At 45.4% G+C, this 15273-nt stretch overlaps 1 protein-coding gene across 1 annotated transcript in view; it reads right to left on the reverse strand.

Annotated features, from left to right (window-relative positions):
- LOC123997340 (glutamate receptor ionotropic, NMDA 2D-like) overlaps positions 1 to 15273 on the reverse strand; it is a 156652-nt gene that overhangs the window by 96345 nt on the left and 45034 nt on the right. Inside the window, exons 8-9 of the mRNA XM_046301478.1 lie at positions 6068 to 6221; positions 2227 to 2352 (exon numbers count right to left, since the gene is read on the reverse strand). Coding sequence (XP_046157434.1) covers positions 2227 to 2352; positions 6068 to 6221 — 280 coding nt within the window. The remainder of the gene's footprint in view (positions 1 to 2226; positions 2353 to 6067; positions 6222 to 15273) is intronic.

A 15273-nucleotide genomic window follows, 5' to 3' on the forward strand; every position in this document is an offset into this window, starting at 1 on the left:
CCTGGTCGAAGTATGTATGTTTGTCTTCATTTATTTGGTCAGGCCAGGGTGTGACATAGGTTTATTTTGTGTTTTTGTATTGGGGTTTTAGTAGGTATTGGGATTGTAGCTGAGTAGGGTTGTCTAGGAAAGTCTATGGTTGCCTTGAGGCGGTTCTTAATCAGAGGCAGGTGATTTTCGTTGTCTCTGATTGGGAACCATATTTAGGCAGCCATATTCTTTCAGTGTTTCGTGGGTGATTGTTCCTGTCTTTGTGTTTGCACCAGATAGGGCTGTTTCGGTTTTCACATTTGATTATTTTGTAGTTTCTGCATGTATAGTTTTTTCCTTCATTAAAATATCATGAATCATCATCACGCTGCATTTTGGTCCGATCCTTGTTCCACCTCTTCGTCAGAGGAGGAGATAGAAGAGAGCCGTTACAACACCATTGTAAATATAACCCATATTTATGCATATTTATTTTCCCTTGTGTACTTTAACCATTTGTACATTGTTACAACACTGTATATATATATATATATATATATATATATATATATATATATATATATATATATGACATTTGTAATGTCTTTATTGTTTTGAAACTTCTGCATGTGTAATGTTTACTGTAAATGTGTATTGTTTATTTTGTATATTATCTACCTCACTTGCTTTGGCAATGTTAACACATGTTTCCCATGCCAATAAAGCCCCTTGAATTGAATTGAATTGAGAGTGAGAGAGATGTAAGAGAGAGAGAGAGAGACCTAAGAGAGAGAGAGAGTCCTAAGAGAGAGAGAGATCTAAGAGAGAGAGAGAGAGAGAGAGAGACCTAAGAGAGAGAGAGAGACCTAAGAGAGAGAGAGAGACCTAAGAGAGAGAGAGAGAGAGAGTCCTAAGAGAGAGGAGAGAGAGACCTAAGAGAGAGAGAGGGGGGGAGAGAGAGAGGGAGAGAGACCTATGCGAGAGAAGGAGAGAGAGAGAGACCTAAGAGAGAGAAGGAGAGAGAGAGAGAGTCCTAAGAGAGAGGAGAGAGAGTCCTAAGAGAGAGAAGGAGAGAGAGACCTAATAGAGAGAAGGAGAGAGAGAGACCTAATAGAGAGAAGAGAGAGAGAGAGACCTAAGAGAGAGAAGGAGAGAGAGAGAGACCTAAGAGAGAGAAGGAGGGAGAGAGAGAGACCTAAGAGAGAGAGAGACCTAAGAGAGAGGAGAGAGAGAGAGAGAGACCTAAGAGAGAGAAGGAGAGAGAGACCTAAGAGAGAGAAGGAGAGAGAGACCTAAGAGAGAGAAGGAGAGAGAGAGACCTAAGAGAGCGAAGGAGAGAGAGAGACCTAAGGGAGCGAAGGAGAGAGAGAGACCTAAGAGAGAGAAGGAGAGAGAGAGACCTAAGAGAGAGGAGAGAGAGAGAGACCTAACAGAGAGAGCGAGAGAAGGAGAAAGAGACCTAAGAGAGAGAAGGAGAGAGAGAGAGACCTAAGAGAGCGAAGGAGAGAGCGACCTAAGATAGAGAAGGAGAGAGAGACCTAAGAGAGAGAAGGAGAGAGAGAGAGCGAGAGAGAGAGGGGGGGGGAGAGGGAGAGAGACCTACGTGAGAGAAGGAGAGAGAGAGTCCTAAGAGAGAGAAGGAGAGAGAGACCTAATAGAGAGGAGAGAGAGGGAGAGAGACCTAAGAGAGAGAAGGAGAGAGAGACCTAGGAGAGAGAAGGAGAGAGAGAGACCTACGAGAGAGAGAGAAAAGGAGAGAGAGAGAGAGAGAGAGAGAGAGACAGACAGACAGAGAGAGAGAGAGAGAGAGAGGTATCGGACAGAGGCAGGAATCATACATAATATGACAGCGGTGCAAACTGCACTGCTAATAAATAATAAATGTCTGCTTCAATATTAAACATATAGGGCTGCAATGCAACATATGAGAGACAATATTGGTTTCCATCCTCTGATCCACACACTTTCATACCAATCAATGTTTCTGCAGTGATACTTGATTGACTGACCAACCAACATCATCAACAACAACAACAGCATAAACAAGATATGATATGTCCTGTGGTGATGGACATGTACATCAGCCAAACACAGTGAGGGAGGGCATTCTGGAATGTTCTGTCACTTGATCTATGAGACACTGAACATATAGAACAACTGTATGGAATTGTGTATCCATTCAGTCACCTAGGAAACAACATGGCTTCCAAACATGGCCCCAGCATATCCACTTTCTAATGGAACTCTGTCACTTACTCTTTCCGCTGGAAAGGCTGCGGTTGTAGCCGACTGGACTGAAGAACTCAAATATGAAGACGGTCACAGCCACCACGGTCAGGCACATGACGAACATCATCACCCACACCGCTGGACTGTAGGGCTCTGAGGGAGAGGAGAGGAGAGGAGAGGAGAGGAGAGGAGAGGAGAGGAGAGGAGAGGAGAGGAGAGGAGAGGAGAGGAGAGGAGAGGAGAGGAGAGGAGAGGAGAGGAGAGGATCAAAAAAGACATTCAGTATAAACACAACTTAGAACACATTAATAACTCTACCTACATGTACATATTACCTCAACTAACCTGTACCCCCTTAGAACACATTAATAACTCTACCTACGTGTACATATTACCTCAACTAACCTGTACCCCCTTAGAACACATTAATAACTCTACCTACATGTACACATTACCTCAACTAACCTGTACCCCCTTAGAACACATGAATAACTCTACCTACATGTACATATTACCCCAACTAACCCGTACCCCTTAGAACGCTTTAATAACTCTACCTACATGTACATATTACCTCAACTAACCTGTACCTCCCCACACTGGCTCTGTACCGGTACCCCCACACACTGACTCTGTACCGATACCCCCACACGCTGACTCTGTACCTGTACCCCCACACACTGACTCTGTACCTGTACCCCCACACACTGACTCTGTACCTGTACCCCCACACATTAACTCTGTACCAAACGCAAGTAAAGATTGAACTATTTGATGAAACCACAGCACTTTTGAATTGGGAGAGGGTAAGCTGATCCTAGATCTGTGCATAAGGTTGATTTACATTTTAGTCATTTAGCAGACTCTCTTATTGTCACGACTTCTACCGAAGTCGGTTCCTCTCCTTGTTCGGGTGGTGTTTGGCGGTCGACGTCACCAGTTTTCTAGCCTTTGCCGATTCCTTTTTCATGTTCCATTTGTTTTGTCTTATTTTCACACTCACCTGGTTTCAAATCCCTAATTACATGTTGTATATTTTCCCCCTGTTTCCCCCATGTCCTTGTCGGGAATTGTTTATTGTAAGTTCGTGTGCTATGTGTTACTGGAGCACTATGTGTTACTGGTGCGCTATATGTTACTGGTGCGCTATGTGTTACTGGTGCGCTATGTGTTACTGGTGTGCTATGTGTTATTGGTGTTGTCAGGACCCGGTTACGAACCCGGGTCTCCGGAGTGAGAAACAGTCACTAAACCAACTGAGCCACGAATAGTCAGCAGAACCCAGAAGATGAGGCAGACACAGCAGTACTTGAGACGGTGTATTTAATGAAGTAAAAAGGGAAAACAAAAGGTCAAAAGGCACAATGGGGCATCTAGTGACCAAAAACCGGAACAACCCTGGCCAAAACCTGACAGGTGTGCTTGTGTTACTGGTGTGCTATGTGTTACTGGTGTGCTATGTGTTACTGATGTGCTATGTGTTACTGGTGTGCTATGTGTTACTGGTGTGCTATGTGTTACTGATGTGCTATGTGTTACTGATGTGCTATGTGTTACTGGGGTGCTATGTGTTACTGGGGTGCTATGTGTTACTGGGGTGCTATGTGTTACTGGTGTGCTATGTGTTACTGGTGTGCTATGTGTTACTGGTGTGCTATGTGTTACTGGGGTGCTATGTGTTACTGGGGTGCTATGTGTTACTGGGGTGCTATGTGTTACTGGGGTGCTATGTGTTACTGGGGTGCTATGTGTTACTGGGGTGCTATGTGTTACTGGGGTGCTATGTGTTACTGGGGTGCTAAGTGTTACTGGGGTGCTAAGTGTTACTGGGGTGCTATGTGTTACTGGGGTGCTATGTGTTACTGGGGTGCTATGTGTTACTGGGGTGCTATGTGTTACTGGGGTGCTATGTGTTACTGGTGTGCTATGTGTTACTGGTGTGCTATGTGTTACTGGGGTGCTATGTGTTACTGGGGTGCTATGTGTTACTGGGGTGCTATGTGTTACTGGGGTGCTATGTGTTACTGGGGTGCTATGTGTTACTGGGGTGCTATGTGTTACTGGGGTGCTAAGTGTTACTGGGGTGCTAAGTGTTACTGGGGTGCTAAGTGTTACTGGGGTGCTATGTGTTACTGGGGTGCTATGTGTTACTGGGGTGCTATGTGTTACTGGGGTGCTATGTGTTACTGGGGTGCTATGTGTTACTGGGGTGCTATGTGTTACTGGGGTGCTATGTGTTACTGGGGTGCTATGTGTTACTGGGGTGCTATGTGTTACTGGGGTGCTATGTGTTACTGGGGTGCTATGTGTTACTGATGTGCTATGTGTTACTGGGGTGCTAAGTGTTACTGGGGTGCTATGTGTTACTGATGTGCTATGTGTTACTGGGGTGCTAAGTGTTACTGGGGTGCTATGTGTTACTGGGGCGCTATGTGTTACTGGGGCGCTATGTGTTACTGGGGCGCTATGTGTTACTGGGGCGCTATGTGTTACTGGGGCGCTATGTGTTACTGGGGCGCTATGTGTTACTGGGGCGCTATGTGTTACTGGGGCGCTATGTGTTACTGGGGCGCTATGTGTTACTGGGGCGCTATGTGTTACTGGGGCGCTATGTGTTACTGGGGCGCTATGTGTTACTGGGGCGCTATGTGTTACTGGGGCGCTATGTGTTACTGGGGCGCTATGTGTTACTGGGGCGCTATGTGTTACTGGGGCGCTATGTGTTACTGGGGTGCTATGTGTTACTGGGGCGCTATGTGTTACTGGGGCGCTATGTGTTACTGGGGCGCTATGTGTTACTGGGGCGGGCGCTATGTGTTACTGGGGCGCTATGTGTTACTGGGGCGCTATGTGTTACTGGGGCGCTATGTGTTACTGGGCGCTATGTGTTACTGGGGCGCTATGTGTTACTGGGGCGCTATGTGTTACTGGGGCGCTATGTGTTACTGGGGCGCTATGTGTTACTGGGGTGCTATGTGTTACTGGGGTGCTATGTGTTACTGGGGTGCTGGGGTGTGTTACTGGGGTGCTAAGTGTTACTGGGGTGCTATGTGTTACTGGGGTGCTATGTGTTACTGGGGTGCTATGTGTTACTGGGGTGCTATGTGTTACTGGGGTGCTAAGTGTTACTGGGGTGCTAAGTGTTACTGGGGTGCTAAGTGTTACTGGGGTGCTATGTGTTACTGGGGTGCTATGTGTTACTGGGGTGCTATGTGTTACTGGGGTGCTAAGTGTTACTGGGGTGCTAAGTGTTACTGGGGTGCTAAGTGTTACTGGGGTGCTAAGTGTTACTGGGGTGCTAAGTGTTACTGGGGTGCTAAGTGTTACTGGGGTGCTAAGTGTTACTGGGGTGCTAAGTGTTACTGGGGCGTTAAGTGTTACTGGGGCGCTAAGTGTTACTGGGGCGCTAAGTGTTACTGGGGCGCTAAGTGTTACTGGGGCGCTAAGTGTTACTGGGGCGCTAAGTGTTACTGGGGCGCTAAGTGTTACTGGGGCGCTAAGTGTTACTGGGGCGCTAAGTGTTACTGGTGTGCTATGTGTTACTGGAGCCCATGTGTTTGTTGTTTTATATACCGTTAGTTTTATATATTAAACTGCTCTCTGCTCTCCTGCATTGCACTTCCCTGCCACCCCTTACACTTATCCAGAGTGACTTACAGTTAGTGCATTCATCTTAACATACAGTAGCTAGGTGGGACAACCACACATTGTCATTGTAAGTACACTTTTCCTCAATAAAGTAGCTATCAGCAAAGTCAGAGCTAGATAGGGAGGGAGTGGAGAGTCATGTGCAAGTGGGAATTACATTTTTACCTGGACCACCAATAATGTCCAGATCTACTTCAACCTCATCAGTTCCTTCACTCACCCAGGAAGGCAGAGGGTGAGACGGTTCCATTGCTACGGGAGACCATGACGCTGATGCCCGTCTCCACGAAGGGGACGGAGAAGTCCACGACCTCTGACCTCTCCTCGTTGATGGTGAGGGATCCGATGGCCATATCTGCTCGCTGTCCCACCACCTGATGGACAGGAGGAGAAACTACATTCAGAGAGATAGAGGGGTACACTGCCTTATAACACATTATTATAGGATAAACTACATTCAGATAGATAGAGGGGTACACTGGTCTCATAACACATTATTATAGGATAAACTACATTCAGAGAGATAGAGGGGTACACTGGCCTTATAACACATTATTATATGATACACTACATTCAGAGAGATAGAGGGGTACACTGGCCTTATAAAACATTATTATAGGATAACTACAGTCAGAGAGATATAGGGGTACACTGGCCTTATAACACGTTATTATAACACATTATTATAGGATAAACTACATTCAGAGAGATAGAGGGGTACACTGGCCTTATAAAACATTATTATAGGATAAACTACATTCAGAGAGATAGAGGGGTACACTGGCCTTATAAAACATTATTATAGGATAAACTACAGTCAGAGAGATAGAGGGGTACACTGGCCTTATAAAACATTATTATAGGATAAACTACAGTCAGAGAGATAGAGGGGTACACTGGCCTTATAAGACATTATTATAGGATAAACTACATTCAGAGAGATAGAGGGGTACACTGGCCTTATAATTTTTTATTTATTTTATTTCACCTTTATTTAACCAGGTATTCTAGTTGAGAACAAGTTCTCATTTGCAACTGCGACCTGGCCAAGATAAAACATAGCAGTGTGAACAGACAACACAGAGTTACACATGGAGTAAACAATTAACAAGTCAATAACACAGTAGAAAAAAAGGGGGAGTCTATATACAATGTGTGCAAAAGGCATGAGGAGGTAGGCAAATAATTACAATTTTGCAGATTAATACTGGAGTGATAAATGATCAGATGGTCATATACAGGTAGAGATATTGGTGTGCAAAAGAGCAGAAAAGTAAATAAATAAAACAGTATGGGGATGAGGTAGGTGAAAATGGGTGGGCTATTTACCAATAGACTATGTACAGCTGCAGCGACCGGTAAGCTGCTCAGATAGCTGATGCTTGAAGTTGGTGAGGGAGATAAAAGTCTCCAACTTCAGCGATTTTTGCAATTCGTTCCAGTCACAGGCAGCAGAGTACTGGAACGAAAGGCGGCCAAATGAGGTGTTGGCTTTAGGGATGATCAATGAGATACACCTGCTGGAGCGTGTGCTACGGATGGGTGTTGCCATCGTGAACAGTGAACTGAGATAAGGCAGAGCTTTACCTAGCATGGACTTGTAGATGACCTGGAGCCAGTGGGTCTGGCGACGAATATGTAGCGAGGGCCAGCCGACTAGAGCATACAAGTCACAGTGGTGGGTGGTATAAGGTGCTTTAGTGACAAAACGGATGGCACTGTGATAGACTGCATCCAGTTTGCTGAGTAGAGTGTTGGAAGCCATTTTGTAGATGACATCGCCGAAGTCGAGGATCGGTAGGATAGTCAGTTTTACTAGGGTAAGCTTGGCGGCGGGAGTGAAGGAGGCTTTGTTGCGGAATAGAAAGCCGACTCTTGATTTGATTTTTGATTGGAGATGTTTGATATGAGTCTGGAAGGAGAGTTTGCAGTCCAGCTAGACACCTAGGTACTTATAGATGTCCACATATTCAAGGTCTGTCCCATCCAGGGTGGTGATGCTAGTCGGGCATGCGGGTGCAGGCAGCGAACGGTTGAAAAGCATGCATTTGGTTTTACTACATTACATTACATTTAAGTGATTTAGCAGACGCTCTTATCCAGAGCGACTTACAAATTGGTGCATTCACCTTATGACATCCAGTGGAACAGTCACTTTACAATAGTGCATCTAAATCTTAAAGGGGGGGGGATACTTATCCTATCCTAGGTATTCCTTAAAGAGGTGGGGTTTAAGAGCAGTTGGAGGCCACGGAAGGAGTGTTGTATGGCATTGAAGCTCGTTTGGAGGTTAGATAGCACAGTGTCCAATGACGGGCCGAAAGTATATAGAATGGTGTCGTCTGCATAGAGGTGGATCAGGGAATCGCCTGCAGCAAGAGCAACATCATTGATATATACAGAGAAAAGAGTCGGCCCGAGAATTGAACAATGTGGCACCCCCATAGAGACTGCCAGAGGACCGGACAGCATGCCCTCCGATTTGACACACTGAACTCTGTCTGCAAAGTAATTGGTGAACCAGGCAATGCAGTCATCCGAAAAACCGAGGCTACTGAGTCTGCCGATAAGAATATGGTGATTGACAGAGTCGAAGGCCTTGGCAAGTTCGATGAAGACGGCTGCACAGTACTGTCTTTTATCGATGGCAGTTATGATATCATTTAGTACCTTGAGTGTGGCTGAGGTGCACCCGTGACCGGCTCGGAAACCAGATTGCACAGCGGAGAAGGTACGGTGGGATTCGAGATGGTCAGTGACCTGTTTGTTGACTTGGCTTTCGAAGACCTTAGATAGGCAGGGCAGGATGGATATAGGTCTGTAACAGTTTGGGTCCAGGGTGTCTCCCCCTTTGAAGAGGGGGATGACTGCGGCAGCTTTCCAATCCTTGGGGATCTCGGACGATATGAAAGAGAGGTTGAACAGGCTGGTAATAGAGGTTGCGACAATGGCGGCGGATAGTTTCAGAAATAGAGGGTCCAGATTGTCAAGCCCAGCTGATCTGTACGGGTCAAGGTTTTGGAGCTCTTTCAGAACATCTGCTATCTGGATTTGGGTAAAGGAGAACCTGGAGAGGCTTGGGCGAGGAGCTGCGGGGGGGGCGGAGCTGTTGGCCGAGGTTGGAGTAGCCAGGCGGAAGGCATGGCCAGCCGTTGAGAAATGCTTATTGAAGTTTTCGATAATCATGGATTTATCGGTGGTGACCGTGTTACCTAGCCTCAGTGCAGTTGGCAGCTGGGAGGAGGTGCTCTTGTTCTCCATGGACTTCACAGTGTCCAAGAACTTTTTGGAGTTGGAGCTACAGGATGCAAACTTCTGCCTGAAGAAGTTATTAAGACATTATTATAACACATTATTATAGGATAAACTACATTCAGAGAGATAGAGGGGTACACTGGCCACCTAACACATTATTATAGGATACACTACATTCAGAGAGATAGAGGGGTACACTGGCCTCATAACACATTATTATAGGATAAACTACAGTCAGAGAGATAGAGGGGTGCACTGGTCTCATAACACATTATTATAGGATAAACTACAGTCAGAGAGATAGAGGGGTACACTGGCCACCTAACACATTATTATAGGATAAACTACAGTCAGAGAGATAGAGGGGTGCACTGGTCTCATAACACATTATTATAGGATAAACTACCTTCAGAGAGATAGAGGGGTACACTGGTCTTATAACACATTATTATAGGACACACTACATTCAGAGAGATAGAGGGGTACACTGGCCTTATAACACATTGTTATAGGATAAACTACATTCAGGGAGATAGAGGGGAACACTGGCCTTATAACACATTATTATAACACATTATTATAGGATTGTAACGAAGTTCGTCTGTCGTTTGAAGAGAGTCAGACCGAAATGCAGTGTGTAGGTTACTCATGACTTTTAATGAAGATAAAGCGGTACATTAAATAACTGAAAATACAAAAACAACAAAGAGTGAACTAATTACAGCCTATCTGGTGACTAACACAGAGACAGGTAGAATCACCCACGAAATACAACGCGCACTCAGGCTACCTAAATACGGTTCCCAATCCGAGACAACGAGAATCAGCTGACTCCAATTAGGAATCGCCTCAGGCAGCCAAGCCTAACTAGACACACCCCTAATAATACACACTCCCAATTAATACAAACCCCAATACGAAATACAACATATAAACCCATGTCACACCCTGGCCTACCCAAACATATAACAAAAACACAAGATACAATGACCAAGGCGTGACAGAACCCCCCTAAGGTGCGGACTCCGGGACGCACCTCAAGAGCATAGGGAGGGTCCGGGTGGGCGTCTGTCCATGGTGGCGGTTCTGGCTCGGGACGTGGACCCCACTCCATAAATGTCCTAGTTCCTCCCCTTCGCGTCCTAGGATAATCCACCTTCTCCGCCGACCATGGCCTAATAGTCCTCACCCAGATCCCCACATAACTGAGGGGCAGCTCGGGACCGAGGGGCAGCTCGGGACAGAGGGGCAGCTCGGGACAGAGGGGCAGCTCGGGACAGAGGGGCAGCTCGGGACAGAGGGGCAGCTCGGGACAGAGGGGCAGCTCGGGACAGAGGGGCAGCTCGGGACAGAGGGGCATCTCAGGATAGAGGGGCATCTCAGGACAGCAGGGCAGCCCGGGACAGAGGGGCAGCCCGGGACAGAGGGGCAGCCCGGGACTGAAGCAGCCCAGTACTGAGTGGAAGCCCGGTACTGAGAGGGAGCCCAGTACAGAGAGGAAGCCTAGTACTGAAAGGAAGCTCAGTACTGAGAGGAAGCTCAGGCAGGTAGTAGGCTCCGGTAAATCCTGGCTGGCTGGTGGACCTGGATGATTCAGGTTGTCTGGTCGATCTAGAAGATCTTGGCAGACTGGCACTTCTGGCGGATCCTGGCAGACTGGTGATGCTGGGCCAACTGGTGGCGCTGGGCAGACAGGAGACTCCGGCAGCGCAGGAGAGGAGAAAGGCTCTGGCTGCGCTGAACAGGCGGGAGACTCCAACAGTGCAGGAGAGGAGAAAGGCTCTGGCTGCGCTAAACAGGCGGGGCGCACTGGACGCGCTGGGCTGACTGGTAGCACTGGTGGTGCTGGACAGACAGGAGACTCCGGCAGCGCAGGAGAGGAGAAAGGCTCTGGCTGCGCTAAACAGGCTGGAGACTCCGATAGCACAGGAGGGGAGAAAAGCACTGGCTGTGCTGAACAGGCGAGGCGCACTGGAGGCCTGGTGCGTGGTGCTGGAACTGGTGGTACTGGTGCGAGGACACGCACAGGAAGCCTGGTGCGGGGAGCTGCTACCGGAGGACTGGTGTGTGGAGGTGGCACAGGATGGGCTAGACCGTGAAGACGTACTGGAGATCTTGAGAGCAGTGTAGGCACAGGACGTGCAAGGCTAGGGATGTGCACAGTAGGCCTGGTGCGTGAGGCTGGCACCAACTTCACCAGCTGACTAACACGCACCTCAGGTTGAGTATAGAGCGCTAACTCAGGTGCTATTAAATCCCCGACACGATCCGTCGGACGAATATTATATCTATAGCACCAAGCTAGCAACTCCCTCATTACTCTCCATTCCACTTTCCCCATTAACTCCTTCACAGTCTCTGCTTCGCTCACCTCTAACACTGGCTCTGGTTCAGGTCTCCTCCTTGGCTCCTCACGATGAACAAGGAGAGTTGGCTCAGGTTTATCTCCTGACTCAGCCATACTCTCCCTAAGCCCCCCCCCCCCCCCCAATACATTTTTTGGGGTGACTTTCCGGTTTCCAACCGTGTCGCCGTGCTGCCTCCTCATACATGCGCACCTCCGCTTTAGCTGCTTCTATTTCCTCCTTGGAACGGCGATATTCTCCCGGCTGCGCCCAGGGTCCTTTACCGTCTAATTCCTCCTCCCATGTCCAAATCTCCAAATGATGCAGTCTCTCCCATTGCAACTGCTCTTCACGATTAACAGGGAGAGTAGGCTCAGGTCTGTTTCCTGACTCAGCCACTCTCTCTCTGCGCTTTCCCCTGTTACCTTCGGTTTTCGCTCTGTATAGCAATACTTTCCTTCTCGATTCCATACGTGTATAGCCCTCTTCGCATTGCTGTAGGGAATCCCAGGCGGGCTCCTGCACTCGCTCTGGGTCGGCCGCCCACCTGTTGATTTCTTCCCACTTAGTATAATCCCTGCTTCTGCCGTCCATAATGTCCTCCTTTAGATCCTGCCAGTTCACACGCTGCTCGGTCTGTGAATGTAGGTGGGTGATTCTGTAACGAAGTTCGTCTGTCGTTTGAAGAGAGTCAGACCGAAATGCAGCGTGTAGGTTACTCATGACTTTTAATGAAGATAAAGCGGTACATGAAATAACTGAAAATACAAAAACAACAAACGAGTGAACTAATTACAGCCTATCTGGTGACTAACACAGAGACAGGTACAATCACCCACGAAATACAACGCACACTCAGGCTACCTAAATACGGTTCCCAATCCGAGACAACGAGAATCAGCTGACTCCAATTAGGAATCGCCTCAGGCAGCCAAGCCTAACTAGACACACCCCTAATAATACACACTCCCAATTAATACAAACCCCAATACGAAATACAACATATAAACCCATGTCACACCCTGGCCTACCCAAACATATAACAAACACACAAGATACAATGACCAAGGCGTGACAAGGATAAACTACATTCAGAGAGATATAGGAGTACACTGGCCTCATAACACATTATTATAGGATAAACTACAGTCAGAGAGATAGAGGGGTACACTGGCCTTATAACACATTATTATAACACATTATTATAGGATAAACTACAGTCAGAGAGATAGAGGGGTACACTGGCCTTATAACACATTATTATAACACATTATTATAGGATAAACTACATTCAGAGAGATAGAGGGGTACACTGGCCTTATAACACATTATTATAACACATTATTATAGGATAAACTACAGTCAGAGAGATAGAGGGGTACACTGGCCTTATAACACATTATTATAACACATTATTATAGGATAAACTACATTCAGAGAGATAGAGGGGTACACTGGCCTTATAACACATTATTATAGGATAAACTACAGTCAGAGAGATAGAGGGGTACACTGGCCTTATAACACATTATTATAGGATAAACTACATTCAGAGAGATAGAGGGGTACACTGGTCTTATAACACATTATTATAACACATTATTATAGGATACACTACAGTCAGAGAGATAGAGGGGTACACTGGTCTCATAACACATTATTATAGGATAAACTACATTCAGAGAGATAGAGGGGTACACTGGCCTTATAACACATTATTATAACACATTATTATAGGATAAACTACAGTCAGAGAGATAGAGGGGTACACTGGCCTCATAACACATTATTATAGGATAAACTACATTCAGAGAGATAGAGGGGTACACTGGCCTTATAACACATTATTATAACACATTATTATAGGATAAACTACATTCAGAGAGATAGAGGGGTACACTGGTCTTATAACACATTATTATAGGATAAACTACAGTCAGAGAGATAGAGGGGTACACTGGCCTTATAACACATTATTATAACACATTATTATAGGATAAACTACATTCAGAGAGATAGAGGGGTACACTGGCCTTATAACACATTATTATAACACATTATTATAGGATAAACTACAGTCAGAGAGATAGAGGGGTACACTGGCCTTATAACACATTATTATAACACATTATTATAGGATAAACTACAGTCAGAGAGATAGAGGGGTACACTGGCCTTATAACACATTATTATAGGATAAACTACAGTCAGAGAGATAGAGGGGTACACTGGTCTTATAACACATTATTATAGGATAAACTACAGTCAGAGAGATAGAGGGGAACACTGGCCTTATAACACATTATTATAACACATTATTATAGGATAAACTACAGTCAGAGAGATAGAGGGGTACACTGGCCTTATAACACATTATTATAGGATAAACTACAGTCAGAGAGATAGAGGGGTACACTGGCCTCATAACACATTATTATAGGATACACTACATTCAGAGAGATAGAGGGGTGCACTGGTCTTATAACACATTATTATAACACATGATTATAACACATTATTATAGGATAAACTACAGTCAGAGAGATAGAGGGGTACACTGGCCTTATAACACATTATTATAACACATTATTATAGGATAAACTACATTCAGAGAGATAGAGGGGTACACTGGCCTTATAACACATTATTATAGGATAAACTACAGTCAGAGAGATAGAGGGGTACACTGGCCTTATAACACATTATTATAACACATTATTATAGGATAAACTACAGTCAGAGAGATAGAGGGGTACATTGGTCTTATAACACATGATTATAGGATAAACTACATTCAGAGAGATAGAGGGGTACACTGGCCTTATAACACATTATTATAGGATAAACTACAGTCAGAGAGATAGAGGGGTACACTGGCCTTATAACACATTATTATAGGATAAACTACAGTCAGAGAGATAGAGGGGTACACTGGCCTTATAACACATTATTATAACACATTATTATAGGATAAACTACATTCAGAGAGATAGAGGGGTACACTGGCCTTATAACACATTATTATAGGATAAACTACAGTCAGAGAGATAGAGGGGTACACTGGCCTTATAACACATTATTATAACACATTATTATAGGATAAACTACAGTCAGAGAGATAGAGGGGTACATTGGTCTTATAACACATGATTATAGGATAAACTACATTCAGAGAGATAGAGGGGTACACTGGCCTTATAACACATTATTATAGGATAAACTACATTCAGAGAGATATAGGGGTACACTGGCCTTATAACACATTATTATAGGATAAACTACAGTCAGAGAGATAGAGGGGTACACTGGTCTCATAACACATTATTATAGGATACACTACATTCAGAGAGATAGAGGGGAACACTGGCCTTATAACACATTATTATAACACATTATTATAGGATAAACTACAGTCAGAGAGATAGAGGGGTACACTGGCCTTATAACACATTATTATAACACATTATTATAGGATAAACTACAGTCAGAGAGATAGAGGGGAACACTGGCCTTATAACACATTATTATAACACATTATTATAGGATGAACTACATTCAGAGAGATAGACGGGTACATTGGTCTTAGCACCTTATGTAGTCTGCTAAATGGGCTACAACACAGTGTAAACACCAGCCACGTGCCTCCTGCTTCGCATCTCTTCATCATACAAAGTGAGTTATCCCCCATCTAAATCAAAAACTGCTGTGTCGGCTGATTGAATAAGTGACATGTTAATCTGCGTTAGACACGGCACCTTCTCATTTCAGAGTTTATCAGCGAGCAGCAATGCAACACACACTCCCCTCTTCAAGTCTCTGGATTAGC

Source organism: Oncorhynchus gorbuscha, linkage group LG15, assembly GCF_021184085.1.
Source record: "Oncorhynchus gorbuscha isolate QuinsamMale2020 ecotype Even-year linkage group LG15, OgorEven_v1.0, whole genome shotgun sequence".
Classification (NCBI taxonomy): Eukaryota; Metazoa; Chordata; class Actinopteri; order Salmoniformes; family Salmonidae; genus Oncorhynchus; species Oncorhynchus gorbuscha.